A 20,605-nucleotide genomic window follows, 5' to 3' on the forward strand; every position below is an offset into this window, starting at 1 on the left:
GCTTTCGCAGTTCTAAACACTGATGTGACTACTGCTAACGGCTGGCTACAAATCGCTAATTGCATCTAAGCAGCTAATTATAATAGTTCACAAGTAAATTATTAGATTTTCGTTAACCAGCATACTAGTTAATATGACTACGTCGTTTCTGAACGTTCGCCTGCACTGGTATTACTAAGCCGGAAAAGCTGCCTTTATACCTAAAAAAAACTTATTTTTAAATATTAGTGGCAGGCCTCGCGAGAACACACGGTATATCTCCGCTGTTGCGTCACGTCGTTAGTGAGTACCGCGATTTTCTTGCATTGTGCATCTCAACTCGCTAGAGCGCCGAACACGAACCCGCGCATGTTTTGTACTTACTCTGGGAGCAACGCCGAAGGGGTGCCTCGCAGATTAACTCTCACCTGTAAAATCCCTTTATCAGTGGCGCTTGGGCAGGAAAGCGCTTTAATTGCGAGCATTGAACGGAATACGTTTGCGTAACATGCAACCGTGATTGTGTTCGCAACCAGCGCTTTACCGATGGCGCCGAAGCAGCGACAGCTTCGCTCGGCGTGGCCGGTCCCCCGGCGTCGTTGCATGCAGGCTGGCGTCGCGCGCTTCTTGGTTAAATTAGCCAATTTTCCGCTGCGCTGAGCTTCCCAGCGTCGTCGCGGACATCGGCCGCAGGACTTTCCCTATTCTGACGCCTAATTAGATTTGCACTACCGGCGCTCCAGGTGAGCAGGGAGCAAATTGGCTCCTGATTGCGCGGTCCTTGGGAAAGCCTCACTGCATTCTGAGCGTGGGGGCGCACAGGCCCGAAATGCTCCCGGCTGAATCGGCCGCCTCCGGCAAAGACAAGCGCACAAGCGAATGCTTGCGAAGCTCCTCTGTGACGCGCCTGCAACCACCAAAGGTGGAGGGTTCTCGAATTATCTAACGAGGAAACACACTTTCATGGGCCGTATTTGTCAAACTATATTCATGCATGAAAAGCGATGTGTCTGGGCAATAGCGCTGATGGGCGGTGTTCGCTTCGCCTTATGCAGTGCTAAGCTGCCGGTCACGATTCCTGATTTAAAAAAAAAAAAGAGGGAAGTAAGAAGTGCCACTAAAAAAATAATAAAACACTTGCGCGAGATAAATTTTTCAGCACTTATAATGAGCGTTTTTAATTATCAAAAATTCGTTGAACAATAATCGAATTCGTGCGAATGACTCGGCGAAATGTGGATATTTTGGAGTCTGGGCATTGAAAGCCTGTACTTTTTCAGTTTACTATGAGTGGATAAAAAGTAGTCATTCCAAGCTTTCTGCATTGACTATGCTTTCATTGTTTTGATACTTTGTGCGAAATGGAGTAATGTACCATCGGCCGCACTACTCGCACAGTTCTGTGACTCCTTTCAGGCACTCCCCAAACTCGACCCTCAACCCAGCGCCGCTCAGACTTATATTCCCCGCAAATATCACACCAGCGTTCTTCTTACCCCAGCTCGCCTACACCTGTTTCGCATGCGCTCTGACCCCTCCTGACCCAACCGCCCCTCTCGCTAGGCCAATCCGGAGCACTGTCTCTTTCAGTGCCCAGTAGCCTTCCAAACCCCCCCCCCCCCCCCCCCTCTCCCACCTGAAGTACCTAACTAGCGTCGAACCAACTGGACGGCCAGAGAGCTCGGGTGCTCCATACCCAGGATATCCTGAGCGCTTAATATGTCGCTATATAATAAAATGCTTTTCATTCTCTCTCATACCCTGAAAATTCATCCGCTTTATGTAACGGAAGCGCGAAGGGTGCCGTTTCCATTTAAACGCACAGCATGCAGGAGCGCGAGATCGCCCCTGTTGGCCGGCACGCTTTGGTAGCGACGAAGACCACTCGTATTTGGACGCACGATGGCAACGGGGCGTCGCCTACCGTGCGGGTTAGGACCTCATGTCTCGCGCTGCTTGAATTGCGAGCGCATCTTCCAGCACTCGTATAGAATTCTACAACATAGTAACGCTTTCAGCAAGCACGCTAGTAGGGGCCTCTTTTGTTAATCTGGCAACCTTTAAAATTGAAAATGTCCACTGCCTGCAGTAGTAAAAAAGACTGCAGGAGTTCCTAGGCTTGACTTTGTACAAATTTCCAGAGACAACACGTGGTGCCGTTTAACCCGTTTGTTTTAACCGATGCCCTTAAACCTCTTAACAAAGTTAAACGCAACAAAATGCATTACCCTCTGGCTGGAGAAAACTCCAAACGTTGGTTGCGCATGGGAATACTTTACGTAATCGTAAAAATAAGCTTTTTGATATAAAATTTTTCCTTCATGATAATACTGACTCCGGTAACGGACGTTATAAAACGGATGAGGCACGTTTATGAGTTGGCTAAATTACTTAAATACGCTAATTAACATTCTGATTATTGCCATTAAGCCTTTGCTTGTAATTATCATATTCTAGAGGACCATCCGAATACCAGTTATGAGATCTGGGGAAATGTAATTGCCCTCAGCGCCCAAGGCAATTGAATATCCTCCAGCAACATTAACGCCACATGAGTAGAATGCAAGTGAAGATTTTGCCTGTTTGTAATTCCAGCATCAGGTTTCTCAAGGAGCTTATATGCACAGGAACTGGTGACTAAAAAACAAAAATCTCCCTTGCTTTTCTGCCTTCGAACTGATTCCTGTCTTTGCACTGCTGGAGGCCTCGGATTTTTATTTTTTTCTCCTAAACCGAGAGATTTTTTTGGTCGCTCAAGAAACTTCGTTACATATCTGCCTGTCTACAAGACAAGTCATAGCTTTACTCGTACTTTTCGACGGTCTCACGGAGCGTTCAAGAATAATGATAACAACAACAACAAAAAGAAAAATGCCGAACAAGCAACTTTCTCGCATCGTCTGTTTGTGTCGCTCGAGAGCGCATATTCCACTAATGAACTACCCCTCGCGACAGCCCTGCGCTCCCTTCCGTCTCTTGTCCTACTTTATTCATCCTTTCCAAAAACAGTAATGTTCTTGGAAGCTGTTGTGGAGCCGGGCGAGCTGCTGCCGCTGCGGCGCGTGCAGCTATGAGCACCGGAAGGAGAATGGAAGAAGTTAAAAAAGGAAGAAAAAAAAAATGGCGCTCCTAAAAAACCTGTTGTGGCGCGGTTCGTGCAGCCTGCGCGCTGCTCGCGAACAGCGCGAGGCCTCTCCCGGCATTTGTTGAGTCAGGATACGCCTCCGCCGACAGCGCGGGGCTCTAGCACGACGCCGCTCCGTTGTTAATTTAACGAGCATAACTGGTTCATAATGAATTCCGGCCGGGCAAGAAGGCGGCAAAGGAGCACAAGTCTGGATTAAAATGCGCGGTCTTGATTCACCAGCGCGAGGCCCGTAATTGCGCTTGAATGTTTAACGAGCCTTGGCGCTCAGCGCCGGCACCGCTGCTGCCACCCCCGAGGGGGCGCTTCGCCGGCCGCCGAAACTTTGCCAAACATATTTCACGCGCGCCAGGCGACGCCTGAGTCTTGGATCCACGCCGAGTGCTTGGGCGAGCCTTACCGCACCTTTGTTTTGGCGAGCAGGGTCCATGTGCCCGTTGGCCGGTGGCTCCAAGGGGCGAGGTGGCCCAGCGTCGGGGCCGTGCGCGCCACTGGTGTGCAAGCGTCATCCACGGGTGCCGTGCAGGGAAGCCGAGATTGCGAATGCTCTGGCCACTGGAAGAGCAAGAAATCCTAAAAAATATCCCTCGAAGCATTGAACGTATTTGCGCATCGTTAGCCGTAATTTATTACGCGGTCCCTTGTGTAAGCACACAGGCACGGGACGAAATACCGTTTTGTTTTCTGTTGCTGTACGTTTTCCTGTGGTTAAAATCTGATTTTTCTGCTAGCGTTAGGAGCTTCGCAGTGCGTGTTACTAGCGAGTGCTTCTCTGCAATGCGTCCTAGAGCAGCTGCCTCGGCTGTTTTCACCACCGTGGTTATCGCGTGTTGTCACTGCTGCGTGCTAGTCTGAATGGCGCAATTTTAGGTGCTTTCACTTCTTTCACGGCCGCCGCGTCGATACAATATGCATTCTCTACTGTGCGTACGCTTAACAGATACGATAGACAGATTCGATTGACAGGGGCATGCGGTTAACAAATACGGTAAACAGGTGCTTTCTGTTAATGGTTAACAGGTGCGCACAGTTACCAGCCATCGTTAATAGGTGCGTACGGTTAACAAAGACGGTTAACGGGTGCGCACTGTTAACGTATACGGTTAACACGTGCGCACGATTAACGTTTATTAGAATCTGTATCCGTATACGGTGTACACAGATTCTGATCCAGGCAGTTTTACTAACATAAGGACGGCCCTACAGGATTGCTGTTGCTGTTGTTTTGGGTGTCGCCGCGTTTTTTTGCTGTTTAAAAAGTGACCGACGATCCATGCGACTGGTGCGGAGGGATATAGTAGCATTGCGACTCCGATTGTGAGAACAATTTGTGTTGAAGAACTCAGTTCACTCACACATTCGTCAATTAATGTTTCGATTTGTCAGTGCAGTTATCTGCAGTTATCTTTATTTTGTTAAATTAGGTAATTTAGGATGTCCAGTAGCCATCAATTTTCCTCTTCGATGGTGGTATTGCGCTTTTTCGCTCTCTTACACCGAACCTTCAAACGCCACCGACGCCAGGCTTTGCCCATAATGACCCTACTGATGCCAGGGCATTAAAACTTCACCCTCCTCTCCACTTTTATCATCTCCACTGCGAGGCAGAGGTGTCCACCGAGAAGTAAGAAGACATTCATTGCGCCTTTTCTGTCCTTTTCATTTGTTTCACTCTCTGACCCCGAGGCTTCACACACCGACGAACTCAAGAAAAGTAAAATATTGATTCAATTATTTGTTTGCGGGGCAGATTTTAGCATGAAAGATTAACAATCGCCGTGTGCTGCGCTAGCATGCGGCGCCATGTAAAGCAATGACTGAGGAAAGCTGAGGAAAGACGTGCGCAAAGCGCTCATATCTGTTCCCACGCTAAATAGTCTTCATCGTCACGATATGTATACAGCAATAGCGCGTTGGCACGTCTTTCCTTACGTTTCGTTTTACTCCGGGGTTTAGTGAATTATCTGGCAGCAATGAATTTGATGCCTGTCGCATAGACACTCTGGTTGTTTTGCGCCTGGAGAGGCGACATGGTAGCCGGCGTGACAGTTAAGCGGATATGTGCATCGTGCAGCTGTTGGCCACGACTTCGCACTTGGATCCCGCCGTACCAGCAGGTGGTTGAAAGATTTGATAGGGGTGGAAAGTTGGGTCAGATGGCGTTCATTAGTTACATGCATATATAGTTTTTAGTGTTTTTAAGACAGGAATGGCAGTGCCTCATTACCACGAATTCAGGACAAGCGCTTCTAGTTCCCTTGGCTGCCACCACAGGGTGCATGGCTTTGAATATTAAAAAAACAGCATACTGACATCATCCGTGACGTAAGAAAGAAAGGGAATGACCAAGCGGCTGCACAACAGAACGTGATAGTCCGCTAGCCCTAGCGGCACGTTCTGTATGCTGTCCTGAATTCCTGGTAATGTTGCATCCCGTGCCCTTGTCATATAAACTTCTTGTCTCAAAGGTGCTAACAGGCATGCATGCAATCAGAATTATTTTGAATTTTGTTCTTACGTACGCCTGTGTCTATGTACGCAACTCTTTCGTACGTAAATGCCTAGAAATCGGCCCTAATTGTCTAATTTAAATTATAAGTTAATGTTATATTCTTTATAAACTTAACAACTCTTTACATTTCTGTAATGTGCAGACCGGTAACAACAAAATGCTGGACATTCACAGTTTTTATCTGACATTTTCATAGCCTGTGCATTACAAGATCAAGGCAGCACAGACACACACATTTTGTGCACGCATCAAAATAAGCAGTTACCTTTCTTGCATACGCTTTGGATGGAAACAGCGAGGAACGAAGTGAAAATCAAGGATTGTGTTATTCTACTGGCAGCAGGAAGAATGCTATGAAGGCCATTTTACGCGCACATTCGTTTCAAAGAGGTTATATGTGCGGTTGCAGTGCATGTTAACATGAATTCCTTGACGGTGATAGTGACAAAACTGTCAGCAAAGAGCGCCGTGGCCCTCTGCCGCGTTTTTTTTTTTCCAAATAACTGAAGCGGTTCGTCGTGAACAGTCGCGAGCATCGCTGAACAGCGCTCGCGCGGTCGTAATGCGTCTAGAACAAATTAGATGCGTCGAATTGACGGAGTTTTGGTAGGCAGCCAAGTGTAACGAAAGATAAAGTGATAAGACCTTGTGGCAAGCCTGTGGTGCGACTATAACATCAAGACGAAGATGAGACAACGAGCCTCAAACCGTCGTCTCGGAAAAAGGGCGGGCATTGTGATGTTTTTTTTTTTTTCTGTTCGCGGTACTTTTCGACCATGGAAAAGTTTAGCAAGCCTTACATGTCGTACAGTCCCGCAAGGCGGGAATGAACTTAAGGAGTATCTTGTTTCCTTTCCTTACTTCGGTTATCAGCCAATCTGAAAATATCGGCAAAAGTTTTGCTTCTAAAAACTCCGGTGCATGCACAAGAATCTTGTACTTGTAGCTGTTGCTTTCATATCCCGGACATTTTTTAGACGTCTCTTACCAGTAATGACTTCTTAAACCTGTCCTGACGTCCACATTTCTCACACAGTGCCTGTCTCATGCAGCCAAGAATTGCTGACTAACGTTGCTCACGCTGTCTAATCATTATTTTATTTGAAAAGTTGATCATAGCTTATCAGTCTTAACTCTGGCTGGAGCACATTGTTTCTATTTTATTCACTCTAGCACTTTCCGTGTAATGTAATAGGACGTTGGTTGGTTTTGTTCGAGTTAGCCATTGGAAAACCTTGTGTTTGACAAACATGGAACTTGGCGTGCTCCTGGAGCGAAAATCGTTAGAAAGAGTGAGTTATACCTTATTCAAAATAGAATAAGTTTAGCTGATGCATACTGACGTATAAACGCAGCGCTAAAGAACACGGAAAATGACACAGCTTTGAACAGGTCGGCCCATGGTTGGGCACCGTCCCGTCCATATCCGTGTCTCCGTCTAAGCAGAGCACGAAACAATGGAAGAAAGTACACGGAAATATCGAAATAATCTGCGACAGCTCAGCAACCGGAGAAAATTTTAGTTCCGTCTTAGCAAGGCTAGGGTTGGCCTTGTCTCACGAATGGCACCGCGAGATATGTACGAACTTGCAAGACGCTGCTCAAGGCCGGCACCGTACAGCGTATGGTGAGCACGTTTTATCTTCCCGCAGACTGCATCCACGTGCAGCTGTACCGCGACAGCAAGGAGCGCTGCAAGCAGGGCCCGACCAAGGCGTCGCTATCGCTGGCGGGTTGCCTGGGTCTGGAGTCCGGCTTCACGCTCGACAAGGAGAGCCACACGCTGGCGCTCATCTGCCCCGACCTGGTGCTGGCGCTGGCCTTCGACTCCAGAGAGCTGCTTATCCAGTGGCAGGTCAAGATACGCGCCAATGTTGCCGAAGGTAAGGGCATCTCGCGTCGTAGTCTTCGTTCACCGCTTTCTACAGCCTCGTGCGTATAGACATACATTTCTGCGTTGAGTCCAGGTCTGGAGCTCCAGGCAGAGCTGTGTAAAAAGTAAATGCAGAGTAAGAGGTGAAGGGAGCTCGTGAGCGCCGGTGAGAACTAGCAGGGCGCGTCCAGTGACTTTGCGCCGTCGCTTCCCGCAGTGCAGCAGTTCCTGGTGCAGATCTGGCACGCGCCGGGCCGCGCTAAGCTGGCCAGCGGCCCGGCGCGGCTGCACTTGCAAGACCACCTATTCTGCCTAACGTCAGGCCTACCGCCTCGGCTGCTGGGAAGCTGGCCTCTCAAGGAGTTGCGTCGCTTCGGTTTGGTGGACGGGAAGTTCTGCTTCGAGGGAGGCTCCAAGTGTGGCAAAGGTGCGGAAAAAAGTAAAAGTATGATTTTCTTACTAGTACATCTGGCAGATCTTTAAGCTTGTGTGACGATCTTAAACAATCAGCGTGGTAGAGTTTGATGAAAAACGCCAAAGCATTGTAGGCCAGAGTAACAAAAAGACACAACGCAACTACTGACTCCTGACTAAGCATTTATTACGAGAAAAACTGCTTCTAAACATAAAAAAGGGCACGCAGCCGAGAAACGTTTCTTGTTCACGTGTTCACTTCCGACGTTTAAAAGCCGGTTTTTCCTGCAATAAATTCTGAGCTGACTGCGTCTGCCTCGTCTCCTTATGTTTCTCTGACGTATTGTCGTGTCGCGTTGTTTGCTAAAGATGCATCGTCAACTAGTCCATAACCCAGGTTTACTGCATGGCTGCCTCTCTCTCAGGAATGAAGGACAAAAATAGTGCTCGAGGAGGATAAAACTCCTTGGAATCTTTATGTGGCGCTGAGAATGCTCATATCGTACCGCAAAAGACTGCCACACATCCCCCGTCGATGTTAGCTAGCATGTTCCACCAAAAAAACAAAAAAAAAAAACAGCGAACATCTCATTGGCATTTCCCAACTGCCATCGACCACTCGCCGTCTCCTCAGTTGTACGTGTCTGCGGCGCCTGCATGAAATCGTATCGGTGAAATGTGTCGCAGCACCATCGACAGAGCGTGCCTTGATGTGTGTGCGCAGGCGAAGGGCTGCACGTGCTGCACACCAACCAGGCCGAGGAGCTGGCCGAGGCCTTCGAAGCGGCGTCCCGAGGGAAGCTGGCCAGTCGCAGGAAGCTCCCCTGCAAGGCTTCAGGTCGGCCTAAAGCGGGCTGTCGGGCGGGCAGAAACTTCCTGTCGCGCTGCGTGTCCGCAGAACAGTTTTTTTTTTCATTATTTTTTTTTTTACTGTTTTTTCTTTACTTTGCGCTTGCGCCAAGAGTATAGACACTGCTGTGGGGAAAAGCAAAACAATGTCACACATAATGTCACGCCGTTGCTAATCACAAAGTGAACAAGGGAAGGAAAACCTCAGGGTGCTTGCCAGCGTTTCGACAAGAGGACTTGTTGCTAGGACAGCATAAAAAAAAAGGCTTGAGACGTCTATCTCGAGCTACCGAGCGCTGTTATTCTTCGCACAAGTTTGTTGCTTGGTTGAAAAAAAAGAAAGGAAGGTGAAAAAAAAATTGCTGAGGCTCAGCTTGGCTAAGCCTGGGGAATGCGAAGCATATTAGTGGCTAGGCTTGGTAATACATGGCTTTCCTTGGTTGAATACTTGGTCATTTTAATAAAACCACTAGAAGCCTTCGTCGTGGGGGAAGACAACGGCATGGCTACAGCGGAACGCCGACTAACCCCGAGACGCGCGTTGGGTGAGCGCCTGGATTGCCACGGAAGCCGCGTCTGCCTGCCCGGTGGAGCGAGCGTTTCACCTACACCGAGTGTGAACGCGCGTTCGAAATGCGTGGGAATGCGCGGGTGTGACGGCTAGTAGGGGTCCCACGGCGACGGCGCGAGGTGGAGGCCGGCTCTCATCCGATGTCACGTGGTGGGACGTCACGGTGTCACGTGGCGTGACGGCTAGGGGTCCCACGGCGACGGCGCGAGGTGGAGGCCGGCTCTCTCATCCGATGTCACGTGGTGTGACGTCACGGTGTCACGTGGGGGTCCCAAGGCGACGGCGTGAGTGGTAGCTCTAGCAATATGCTTCGCATAAAAAAAAGCCAACCTTTCTCTGCTCTTTGCACATATCTGCTTACAACGTGCACAACAATTTAGGCCTTGTTTCTGAAATCAATTTCAAATCCTCCACGTTAACCTCTCTAGAGCGCGTTCGAACATTGGCAACCGACAGAAAACCGCTGGCAGCTGCAGCCAGTACCTTGATGCGTTTGCGCCACCTTTCGTTTCCGCCTTGCGAGTTCTTTGAAAGCAGGGCGTGAGCGCAGCTCGAGCCCCCTTTTCACGTTGCGCCAGCGTCGACGATTTCACTTCACGCTGCGCTGCCGCGCGGCTGCACTGAGCTCCCCGCTCTGTCCGCGCCGTGCAGCCATGGAGACCCCGTCGCGGATGTCGCTCCAGCCTCGATCCCGGGCCCAGGAGTCGAGCCAGTGCAGCAGCAGCGAGTCCCGGAGGCCGCTGCTCAGCTCGGGCTGCTCAGACGTCGGCTCCTGCGATGCCTGCTTCGAGATAGTGCGCTTCGCCGGCGACGCTCCCACGCCCGACGACTTCTTCCGCTCGAGGACGTTCTGCAAGGTCCACTACAGGTGCGCTGCCCAGTCAAGCAAAAGTTTTCTCCTGGGGTGTTATTTTTTTTTTGCTTGTCGCAATTTTTTCTCTCTCTCTCTCTCTTTGCGCTTTCCATGCTCATACTGATCACGTGCTTTTTCCCTTATCTAAGGACGCCTCTGGTTAGCTCACACCGGAATAAAGAAAAAAGTTGTGAGGAAAAAAGGTCAAGTCCTGGGAAGCAAATGATGCTAAACTCACGCTTCCTGAATTTGCTTATTTCGCAGGGGGTCAGTGACCGCGCGAGCCTTGAAAATAAGCATCATGTGCAAACTCCCCGGTCAGTTACGTGATTGGCTCGGTGTGCGCGAAAAGTAAGTAAAGAAATTAAGCAGCGCGAAAGAAAAAATACCGCGCAATGGTCTGGTTGCATAACAAGAAAATTTCTGGCCATGATGAAGCGAGGCCATTTAATCTATCACCTGGAAAAGAAGCGCGGCTGTAGTAAACCGGAAAAAGGTAGTGGGTAAAAGGGACGGAAATAAGATTCTAATAGCTCATTCTTTATAATACGGTGTTCGTCATTTTAAGCAACGCTGCATTATGTGACGGCAAAAAGAACTGCTTTTCGAGAAAAAGTGGTCCCAGCCAAGAATACTGCGTCACTGTGCTGTGGTGTGTGCCTCTGCCTTTCCGCTTTTTTATTGCCTCTTTATTCGACTCAGTGATTGAACTTTATTCTTTTTTTGGTTTAGCATTCAGCATGCAGTGAAAGTAACATTTTTTTTAAGCTTACAAATATTGTTATTGCCAATATTATCTCAAGATTTGCATAATTTTAACGTAAACCCACTAATCTATTCAAGGAGCACAATAAAGAAGCGTAGCTGAACTCAGAGTGAAGTGAAATCATTCAAACTTAAAACCTACCAATTTCAGTGCGAAAATATTCGTTGAAGATAAAGTGAAGTGAAATAATTCAAGCCTCCCAAAATTGGATACGATCGAAAACGTCAACACCGTATTATGATTTCCGCAGGTGGCCTTCCTGTGCGTCACAAGGTGGAGCTGCGCCGAGTGTGTCTTCAAGTGACGCTGAGAGTGCAGACACTGTGTCACTGACCATTAGCGACATTCAAGAGCCTCCGGGATCCAAGGACACGTCTGAAAACCAAGTCAGCAGCCCTCTGCCCGTGCCTGGCAGCGCACCCGCAGTGTGGTAAGTAATGATGATATTGACACAACGTGTGAGGCAATAAATGTCCTGTTTTCTGCATTAGTCCTGGCGCTGAATGTGCCGCTTTGATCAAAGTTCCCAGCCTATTACCCACGCCCACAACGTTGTCGGTGAGCCCAGACATTCGTCCTCTAAGGCTCTGTGTGGGGCAACAATGCAGTGCCCAGTAAAAATAGATGTCCCCTTCGCTTCCAAAAGCCTCAAGAGCCCCGATAGTGCGAAAAATCTCCACGACACAGGCTTGCCAATATTCCGATCTCGCGTGCTCTGGTCTGAGAACTTTTGACAGAGATGCTCAGTGCTGGTTGAAGAGTGTCTGGAAATGCCCAGACTGCTTTGCGAAAAACAAAAAGTGACACAGCGGTGAAGACAACGAAAAATTTCAACTTGGTCTTAAATGTCTCAGAACAGCAAAAAAAAAAAGGCTGAAAAATGCCAGTAGTTTCCGTGAAGAGACCGATTTCGACTTCGTACCGTATGCGTTTCATAGCGCTGTTAATATTCATTCCTTATTCGTTGAATCCTATTTTGGCAATACGCCAAATTGTAACGTGGTAACAAACCAGACAGTCAAGATTTGGTTCAATTTTATTCAACTCTTTATTTCAATATTTTTCTCTCTACATTTCTGTGAATGACTCACAGACATGCATTCTTTGAGTGCAGCACGTTGTGCATCTCAGAAGCTGTTTCCAGCTGAGACACCCGTGGTGATTCAGACTATTTTGTGCATGGCATGTGTTTCTCAGCTGTGTAATGAGCGGTGTTTCTTACAGGACATATACCCACTGCGGAAAGTGTGGGCGCCATTACTGCGCCCGCTGTAGCTTTCCGAGCCAGAGTGGCAGGTCGCCCGACGGCAGCCGATGGTTTCCCCCGCAGTGGACAGGGGACCTCAAAACGAACCCCCAGCAAGCATGGGTGAGTTCTTCCGTCCATCCATGTCAGCTACGATCGAGCCTTTGTTGCGCGCTTGTTTAAAATCGCCTGTCACCATTGCTCCTAAAAAATGGACGATCCTAAGCTGTTGGTGAAGTCGAGCTTCAAACTTCTGGCAGGCTCGCTGAGAGGGAAGCATTTTCCCACCGGAAGTTTCTTCCCTGATCGGTAGCGTTTGGACATCGGTTCGCCATTGGGGAAGAGTAGCGAAGGTCGTGAAATCAAAGTTAGCCCTCGACTCGTCCTTCTTGTCCCGTCTTTCTGCGCCTCACGTCTGTCTTAACAAAGTGCAGAGTTTGTTTGAAAGCCTCGAAACCCTTTCTTTGAAGCATAGGATAGTGTGCCCATCGAGGAATATGTGCGAGATATAGCGGCTACCTAAATAGTAGTCTCTTACATTTTTTTCACCGTGAATTAAACGTAATCGAGTCACCCCTTTCAGGTTAGCATACTGGTGTTTTCTGCGTGCCGTCTTAATGATTTAGTGGTGCGGGATAAACGCCTTAATATTGAATTAGAGTAAAACGGTAGCTACTTCTTTCAAGAGAAAGAAAGAACTACTTTTTCACAATAACTTTGTCAACAGCGCTCCAGTATACGACGTGTTAATGTCATTCGTGACCTAGGTGTATACCTATACTGTAAGCTCAGCTACGATGGTCGTGCATGGCGATGGACATGCATGGCTTCGATGGACATGCATGGCTTCGATGGACATGCATGGCATGATCGCACGCTTAACGGAACAGTTCAAATCTAAAGGACATTTTCTCTGCCTTTACAAGTATTTTGTACTCTAGAAGCTGGAGTTTCATAGTATTGTGTGCAAGTATCTGACATCAGTTGAGGGTGCGAGGATTGAGCGCGTCCAAGAGTAGTTAAAATGCACCTTATGCAACCGATATTTAGGAAGGCGTTGCTATTTTGACGTCCAGTGTTTGTTGTCTATGCTGAACCTTGTCCCACTTTCGGTTAGGCGTGAACTCCGAGATGGTACACTGTCAGCAAAAAAACACCCAAAAGGGAGTAAATGGCTTGTCCTCTAACACACACCCAAAAGGAGGTTTTTTGCTCCATATGTATGGTGTTTTTTTATTTACTCCCTTATATAAGGGAGTTATTAAGTAGTGAAAAAGGAGTAAATTTTTTTACTCCCTTATAGAAATGGAGCCCGAAAATGGCGTGATGTTTATAGTTTATTTATCCTCATTCAGGCTCATTCTTAAGCCTGTTTCACATGCCAGCGAAAATGCTAGCGAATCCTGTCGCCGCGGCGGAAAAACCTGTTTTGAGTCGTCGCTGCGACGAGCGGCGAGGTTTCAACAAGTTGGAAATTTTCGCTGCGACGCGCCGCTCAATCGCTCAGTCGCTTGCATGTGAACCGGCCTTTACAGTGACAGCGGTGGAAACGGGCAATAGCTCTGCGGGCCGCCGGCAACCCAACTTGGGAAACTGCGCTGCCCTAATGTAACTCCGCGTCCCGCATTCTATTCGCCGTCTGCAAGCCCAGTGGCAGCGTAGGCGGCAGGAGTCGTCTGCTTGTCGTCTCCCTTTGCTGTACGAGCTCGTTTGGTTGGCCTTGTTTGTAGGTAAAGGGATGTAACATTATAATCAATAGTTAAAAACTGAGAAGGAGTAGCTGGGTAGTTTCCACGGTCATGCACCACGCTATATTTAAATAAAAACCAGAGTAGAAAAGTTGAAAACACCCCTGATGGCAGTTTTTAATGGCAGTGTTTGCTTCCATATTCACTTCATTAAGGCTTGGCTTTTCAATATGACTCAGGAAAAATGTAGCCTCATGAGCTCAATCAAGAGCTCAGGGTTGACACTATGTTCTATCACATTTCCATGTTTATGAAAAACATAATCTGCTGCAATACATTGCGAGGACCACACTGAAAAAAGCCTGTGAGAATTAGGCCTAAGCGGGGGCTGTAACCGGGTGGCGACACAAACAAAGGAAAATTAGGTATGGTTAGAGCACTGGAGGCTTCACAGAACCAATTCAATTATGTACCGTACTGTAGCGGAAAACGGCGGCAAGCCGATATCTTGTACCGCGGCAGGCGCCCGTGAAGGAGCAGAAGTGAACGGAGATCCAGCGACGATGGTAACCAAGCGGTCTTCACTCACCGCCATTATCAGACGACTGAGCAGAAGCAAACGAGACGCTAGGTGGCGGGGCGGATTGCACAAAATGGTGTTTTTTACTCCATTTCGTATTTGGCACAATTAACTCCCTTTCTAGACTGGAGTAAATGCTGGTAAATCCTCATTTTAACTCCATTATTCCCTCATAGGAGTAAAATGGAGGACATTCCACCTTTTTACTCCCCACACATGGAGTAAATGTTTTCACAAATGGAGTAAAGCGGGTGGCCGCCACCATTTTTACTCCCTTTTGGGTATATTTTTGTTTACAGTGTATGTTTCTACAGAGGCTTTTACATTGATCACTTCACTGTTCCGATCTGACCGCAGCACCTGAACAGCGCCCAGGCAAGAAACCACCCACCCTTTTATAATAACTGCCGCATATGCCTCTGTACATCACCGCGCTTTCAATGTATTTTTAATACTCATAATTTGTTCAATAGCCGCCGCGGTGGCTCAGTGGTTATGGCGCTCGGCTGCTGACCCGAAAGACGCGGGTTCGATGCCGGCCGCGCGGTCGAATTTCGATGGAGGCGAAATGCTAGTGGTCAGTGTATTGTGCGATGTCAGTAGAGCACGTTAAAGAACCCCGGGTGGTCGAAATTTCCAGAGCCCATCACTACGGCGTCCCTTATATCCTGAGACCTTTTGGGACGTTAAACCCCGTAAACCGTAATCCACTTTGTTTAATAATACAGGTGAGAACATTTTTATTCCTAATAGCTTCAACGTGCATTACCTTGTATCTATACTCATGAAATATTAGATTATGGTCGCTTGTATGTATCCAACGCATGTCTGACATCCTATTCTAATTTTATTGACTGTATAATTGAGCACACTGCCTAGGCAGGAATGCTCTTTATGAGCACCTTAAGTACGCAAACAAAATTAATTATTATTGCAACGAACATTCGAGGAGAAAAAAAAAGATTACGGCCCTTTTGCATTGCATAGCCCTGTACGTTTCTGGTTCCTCGTTGCTGAACAGAGTTAATGATAGCGCTTCTTTTCCTCTTAGCTGTGGTTTGCGTGTAAAAACACTGAGCTTATGTTTCTTTACATCAAGCACGAAGTGGCCCCTTTTGTTGCCTTGCTAAAGAATGTTATTCTAACGCAGTCGCGTTAGAATAGCATAAGGGAAAGTAGGAGAAAAAGCCGTGCGCGTTGTCGCATTAATGCATGACTTATCAAGAGGGTGTTGATGTCTCACGTTGTGGTGTGGCGCGAAAATAATTGAAAATCAGATAAATTGTGACCGTGATACCGCAGCCTCACTGAAATGCCATTATGACATGTAAGGATGTAAAGCAAATCAACTTCGCTGAAAGGAAAATTGCGGTAATTGTTTGGAAATTGAACCATGACCCTTGGGTTGCGAGTCCGACATGTTGTCCATATAGGCCATTGAGGCATACTCGTTGGACTTAGTTAGAGGGAAAACTTGCGTGTATTCTGGTGTTTCACGTGGTGGTCTAGTACGCCTACAGATGTATTCTAATTAGTGCGTGTAATAAAAGAGATACTAATTAAGAAAGCAAGCAAATAACCATTAGCGCAGTCGCGTCATACCCTTAAGGCGGATCTTAAGTGTCCTCCTAATTTTGCATCCGGCATTCGGAACGTACTTAAATTTAGTGGTCACGTGACCACTAAATCTCCCGATATCTTAACGGATCTGACTACACAGGGAAAGCACAAAAGCGCGTTCTGTTAAAGGCGTCTGCCGGTAACTGTCATGTGTGCAATATGGGACGTTCTGTAAGCCCTGTTTCTCCCACCAGACGACCGGCGTGGCCGTACACGGAAGGTCTCCGAGCATCACGGAAACCGGTAGCCGACCGACCAGCGGCGTAGCGTCCCAAGCGAGCAGCTGCCGCGGTGGCAAACCCTCGGACCGCGCCTCGCTCTGCTCCCAGAGCAGCGGCACGAGCAGTGCCAGCACGAGCGGCGCCAGCACAAGCTCCTCCGAGTACAACGTGCCCAGAAGCTTCCTCGAGTCTTTGTACGATCAGCCACGAAGTGTCATCCACACGGACAGCGACCTGTTTAGAGTAAGTTTAAGGCCATCCTTTTGTGTGCGCATGTGTGTGAGTGTGTGTGTGAGAGTGAGTGATGGCAGTGTGAAATAACGTTGCGCGTGTTCTTGGTGACGGTACACAGACCGATGCTGATTTGGGTGCTGATTTGCGAAAAAACGAATATTACATTGAGACACGGCTTCACAGAACCATCCGGGCACTCGACCGCCATCAGGGGCGACACCGTCCCCGGTCGTGGATTCCATGCTGCCGGCTGTCCATGGCTTCGGAGCGGCTCCATGTGTCTGCAGCGCCCGGGTCGCACAGACTTCCGCCGAGACACCGCTAGCGCATTCCGGCTCTAGCGACTCCCCGCTTGCGTCGCCCAAGCGAGCCACGCCACAGCCAAGGCCAGCCTGCACGTGCAACGTGCGGCAGTATCAGAACTACGACATACCACGAGCAGCTCTGGCGAACCTCTACTTGAAGGTAAGAGGCAGCGCGGTTAAGGGCACCCAGGCAAAAAAGACAACAAAAAGTTGAATTCAATTGGGCATTCCCATTAGAGCTTCCAATTAGTTCCAAAAACACAACTAAAAATTTTCCGGTTCGATTAAATTTTTTTTCTCTCTCTAACCTCGCGCAGCTCTCTTTTCTTTCTTTTAGAGGAAGTTGTTTGCACGTTGGGATCAGGCAAATATGGGGTAAATATGTATTTGCTATATAAACTGGGGCCTTTCATCATTCTAGGCTGCGGGCGCTCATCCTTACATCCAAAAAGCTGCACGCGAACAAAGCACTCATATCTGTACTAGATGACGAATAATTACTCCACGAAGGCGGGGTCATGAATATCCCAGGAATATCCCCCCGTCTTATGCAAGCATGCCAAGGAGCAAAGTGACCAAATATGCAGAAGCATAGCGTCGAAGTATTGCGGTTTTTCGAATGAGATGCGACTATCTTCTGCTTGCAAATGCGTTTCGGTTTTATTGAAATATTGTGAAAGTTTAGCGCTAAAAATATAAAAGTGCTTGAAATTCTTCATTCGGATTACTGACCTTCAGCATTATTCACACTGTTCCAGGAACAGTCCAAAAATGCTGCCGACGTTGCTCCAGACCTGCAGGCGAACGACCCCAGCCTAGACGTGGCAATGCACTATGACATCCCTAAGAAATACAAGGTAGTATATCCTGCAGAGATACTCAGTGTACGAGTCATTGCCTCCATTGGTGCGGTTGCGGCTGGCTGTTCATATTATGGATGCTTAATGAGAACCTTGGCCATAGGTATGGGCTGCCTGTCCCTGCATGGCAAGCATGAGAACCAAGAATCTACGATGGGAATGTAACCACTTAGTATAATACCACGGTTGCTGCATTGGCAATTTTGATGACCTAGAGGGGGCGCCTCAATCGACCCAATATGGCGGCGCTGCAGAGGACTGCTCGCGGGGTGGGTCTTTGCGCGATTGTTCTTTTTTTTTATAAAACAAGAAACAACTAGTAGATCGTTGTGGCGTTTGCAAACGGCTGGTTCGAAGGTGGAGCGGTAGACGGGCGCGTCGGAGGGAATTTAAAATCAATGACATCGACGATCAAGAATTTTCTACAGCGGGTGAATGACGAAACCAGATCAGGTAAGTAAGACCCTGCGATTGCCAATTCGCCATGCTGTTTCGCACACAACAAGCTAGAAAAGCTTTGGAGTCACTGTCGCTTGTCACCACGCAAGCATGCTGTCATATGGCCCTTGCCTGCCATGTATTGCATCCACAACCCTATAATGTCGCAAGAAAGTTTTGCTTATTGCCCATTCGCCCCTTGACTCATGGTACACCGCTCAGTAATGGGTATATTAGCTTCATGCACGGTGTCCGTTCGGAGGTGAGTGTATGAGTTGCATGTTGTGCTGTATTGTGGAGATCTAGTGTCGCTCTCGTTGCTGGTCCTTACTAAGAGATTAAGCTATGTACCTTCGTAACTGGTATGCTCGTGTAGAGTTGCATTACCATTTTCACCAACGTTTCATTTTTATTGTTTAAATGTTTAATTAATCTTAGAGGAGGGTAATAATAACGCTTATTTGTAACATTACAAAAAAGTTAGAAAAAAAGGACATTAGCACATTGATACAAGCGTTTGACGAAAATTGAATAAAAAATAACATCGTTGAAATGTTCCAGTGCTACCTGGGAAGTTTATGCTCAATTTTTTTTTCTCGTCTCCTGTGCGCAGGAGCACGCCTCACAAGATTCTCCTCAAGGGGCAAGGACTGCTGGGCTTCCTTTGGCTTGCTCCTGTGGCAACAACCTGATGCCAGACTCCCTCTCCATGTGCCAAGATTTCAATGCGTGCAGCTACATGCGAGCAGCTTGTACATGCAATCGAGTTACCTTTTGGGCCGGAAATCTAGTCCCCTGCTTCCAAAGGTCATCCTCCGAAGATAACCAAGCCACTACGATTCAGTGCTCAAAGGGCTGCGCGCCATCTACAATATGTAGAGAACCCTTGAAGAGAAATAGGATACTAGGGGTTATGCCGGACGGGAAGAAACTCGAACAGTGTTCAGACTATGTCAACTGTCATTTTATAGAGTCCTTGCCACTCTATCAAAACACTTGTGCATTGTCCTCTCTGTCAGAAGAGTGTGACTCCGAAAAGGGCTCTAAAAGTACTTTTGAAAAGAAGGTGCTGCCACCAGCATCTCCTTCAGTCAACCAAAAGCAGTTAAACAGCCCTGAAAAGACTGGACCGCTGAAGAAGACAGCCCAGCACTCTTCTCCTTCCACAGGCACTATCGGGGAGAGCTACGAGGTGATGTCTTTCCGTAGCTCGTCCGAGCACACGAGTGTCGTTTGCGACAGCAACTACATTGCCATGCGCCCACTGGAGCCATGCAAGTGCGACAACGACCGCGGTAACAGCAGCTGCAGCGTCCGTGAGAGCGCGGAGACCAAACGAACTCCGCTTCCACTGCGACCCTTCATGCCGTACCTGCTTCCTTGCGAAGAAGAGTTCCCGGAAGACGTGTCTTCTGAGGCCGAGTCGAGCTGGAAGAACAGCACCAAAGGCAGCCTTGTCGCCAGCAGGCAGCGCTCGACCGAGACTCCTGACAAGCCATCAACCCTGGCGGACGCCAAGCGTAAGGTGTTGACAAAGAAGCGCTCGAGCTCGGCTGATGGGCGCCAGGAAGTGGAAGAAATGTCGGAGGCGGAAGAGGCCGTCCTTATGGGCAGAGAACGACGACCGGCGTTCAGTAAGCTTCCGTTCCGAGCTAGGTCTCAGAACTTGGTCGACGTTACACCACCGTCTTCAGTGCCTTCCACTCCGAACAACCGTTCTATGGAGAATTTGTATCGAATTCCATTTCACAGATCTGCTGATTGCCTCAAGCTGAAAGGAGATTTCAGATTTTCAGAAGAAGACCTGTCGATGGACACAGGCAACGGCGACTCCTGTGATGTTCCTACCAATGGCACCAGCATAAAGCGCTCCTCAAGCGTGCCTTGCAAACCACAACAGCCGGACACCATATCGAGCCCGTCCGACTCGGGAGTGTCGACGAGTCTGCCAGAGAGCTCAGAAACTGTATGCGAGCTCGCGACGCATGAATGCCACATGAGCTTACACACGTCGCTTCCGAGAAGCCTCGACGAAGGAACTACCGTGAGCCACCGTCGCTGCGATGAAAGCAAGAGGTTCATTCAAGAAGGTGCGGTTCCCATTCTACCAGTACCTAGCTAATCAAGCATCCTTAGCAGCATGTTTCCTCATTCTGGGTTATTTCCTTTTTCCTCTCAAAAACCTGGATATTTCGATGGTGTTTTCTAATAGCTTTGATATGCATGACCATCTTTTTAAGGCAGCGGTATTACACACCAAGGAAAGATTAATCAAATTCTAAGATGCATTCACAACAATTACTGTAGGATATGATCACGTATCAATTTTTTTATTGCTTATTAAACAGCTTTAGAGAATATTCTAATTCTTTCACAACTCTTGTTTTCAAAACACAGTGTCAAATATCTTTGTCCATGTTTATGGGGTAAAAGAAAAGCAGGTGCTGGAAA

At 48.1% G+C, this 20,605-nt stretch overlaps 1 protein-coding gene across 2 annotated transcripts in view; it reads left to right on the forward strand.

Moving 5' to 3' along the window:
* LOC149351416 (uncharacterized) overlaps positions 1-20,605 on the forward strand; it is a 241,766-nt gene that overhangs the window by 213,875 nt on the left and 7,286 nt on the right. Inside the window, exons 3-12 of one of the 2 annotated variants that reach the window (XM_089580744.1) lie at positions 7,289-7,519; positions 7,727-7,936; positions 8,648-8,761; positions 9,995-10,211; positions 11,213-11,392; positions 12,187-12,331; positions 16,291-16,560; positions 16,735-17,016; positions 17,615-17,713; positions 18,768-20,244. In XM_089580744.1, coding sequence (XP_089436870.1) covers positions 7,289-7,519; positions 7,727-7,936; positions 8,648-8,761; positions 9,995-10,211; positions 11,213-11,392; positions 12,187-12,331; positions 16,291-16,560; positions 16,735-17,016; positions 17,615-17,713; positions 18,768-20,244 — 3,225 coding nt within the window. The remainder of the gene's footprint in view (positions 1-7,288; positions 7,520-7,726; positions 7,937-8,647; positions 8,762-9,994; positions 10,212-11,212; positions 11,393-12,186; positions 12,332-16,290; positions 16,561-16,734; positions 17,017-17,614; positions 17,714-18,767; positions 20,245-20,605) is intronic. The other variant, XM_089580745.1, reaches the window with a different exon arrangement.

Source organism: Amblyomma mixtum, chromosome 3 (genome assembly GCF_055824585.1).
Source record: "Amblyomma mixtum isolate Tamu chromosome 3, ASM5582458v1, whole genome shotgun sequence".
NCBI lineage: Eukaryota > Metazoa > Arthropoda > Arachnida > Ixodida > Ixodidae > Amblyomma > Amblyomma mixtum.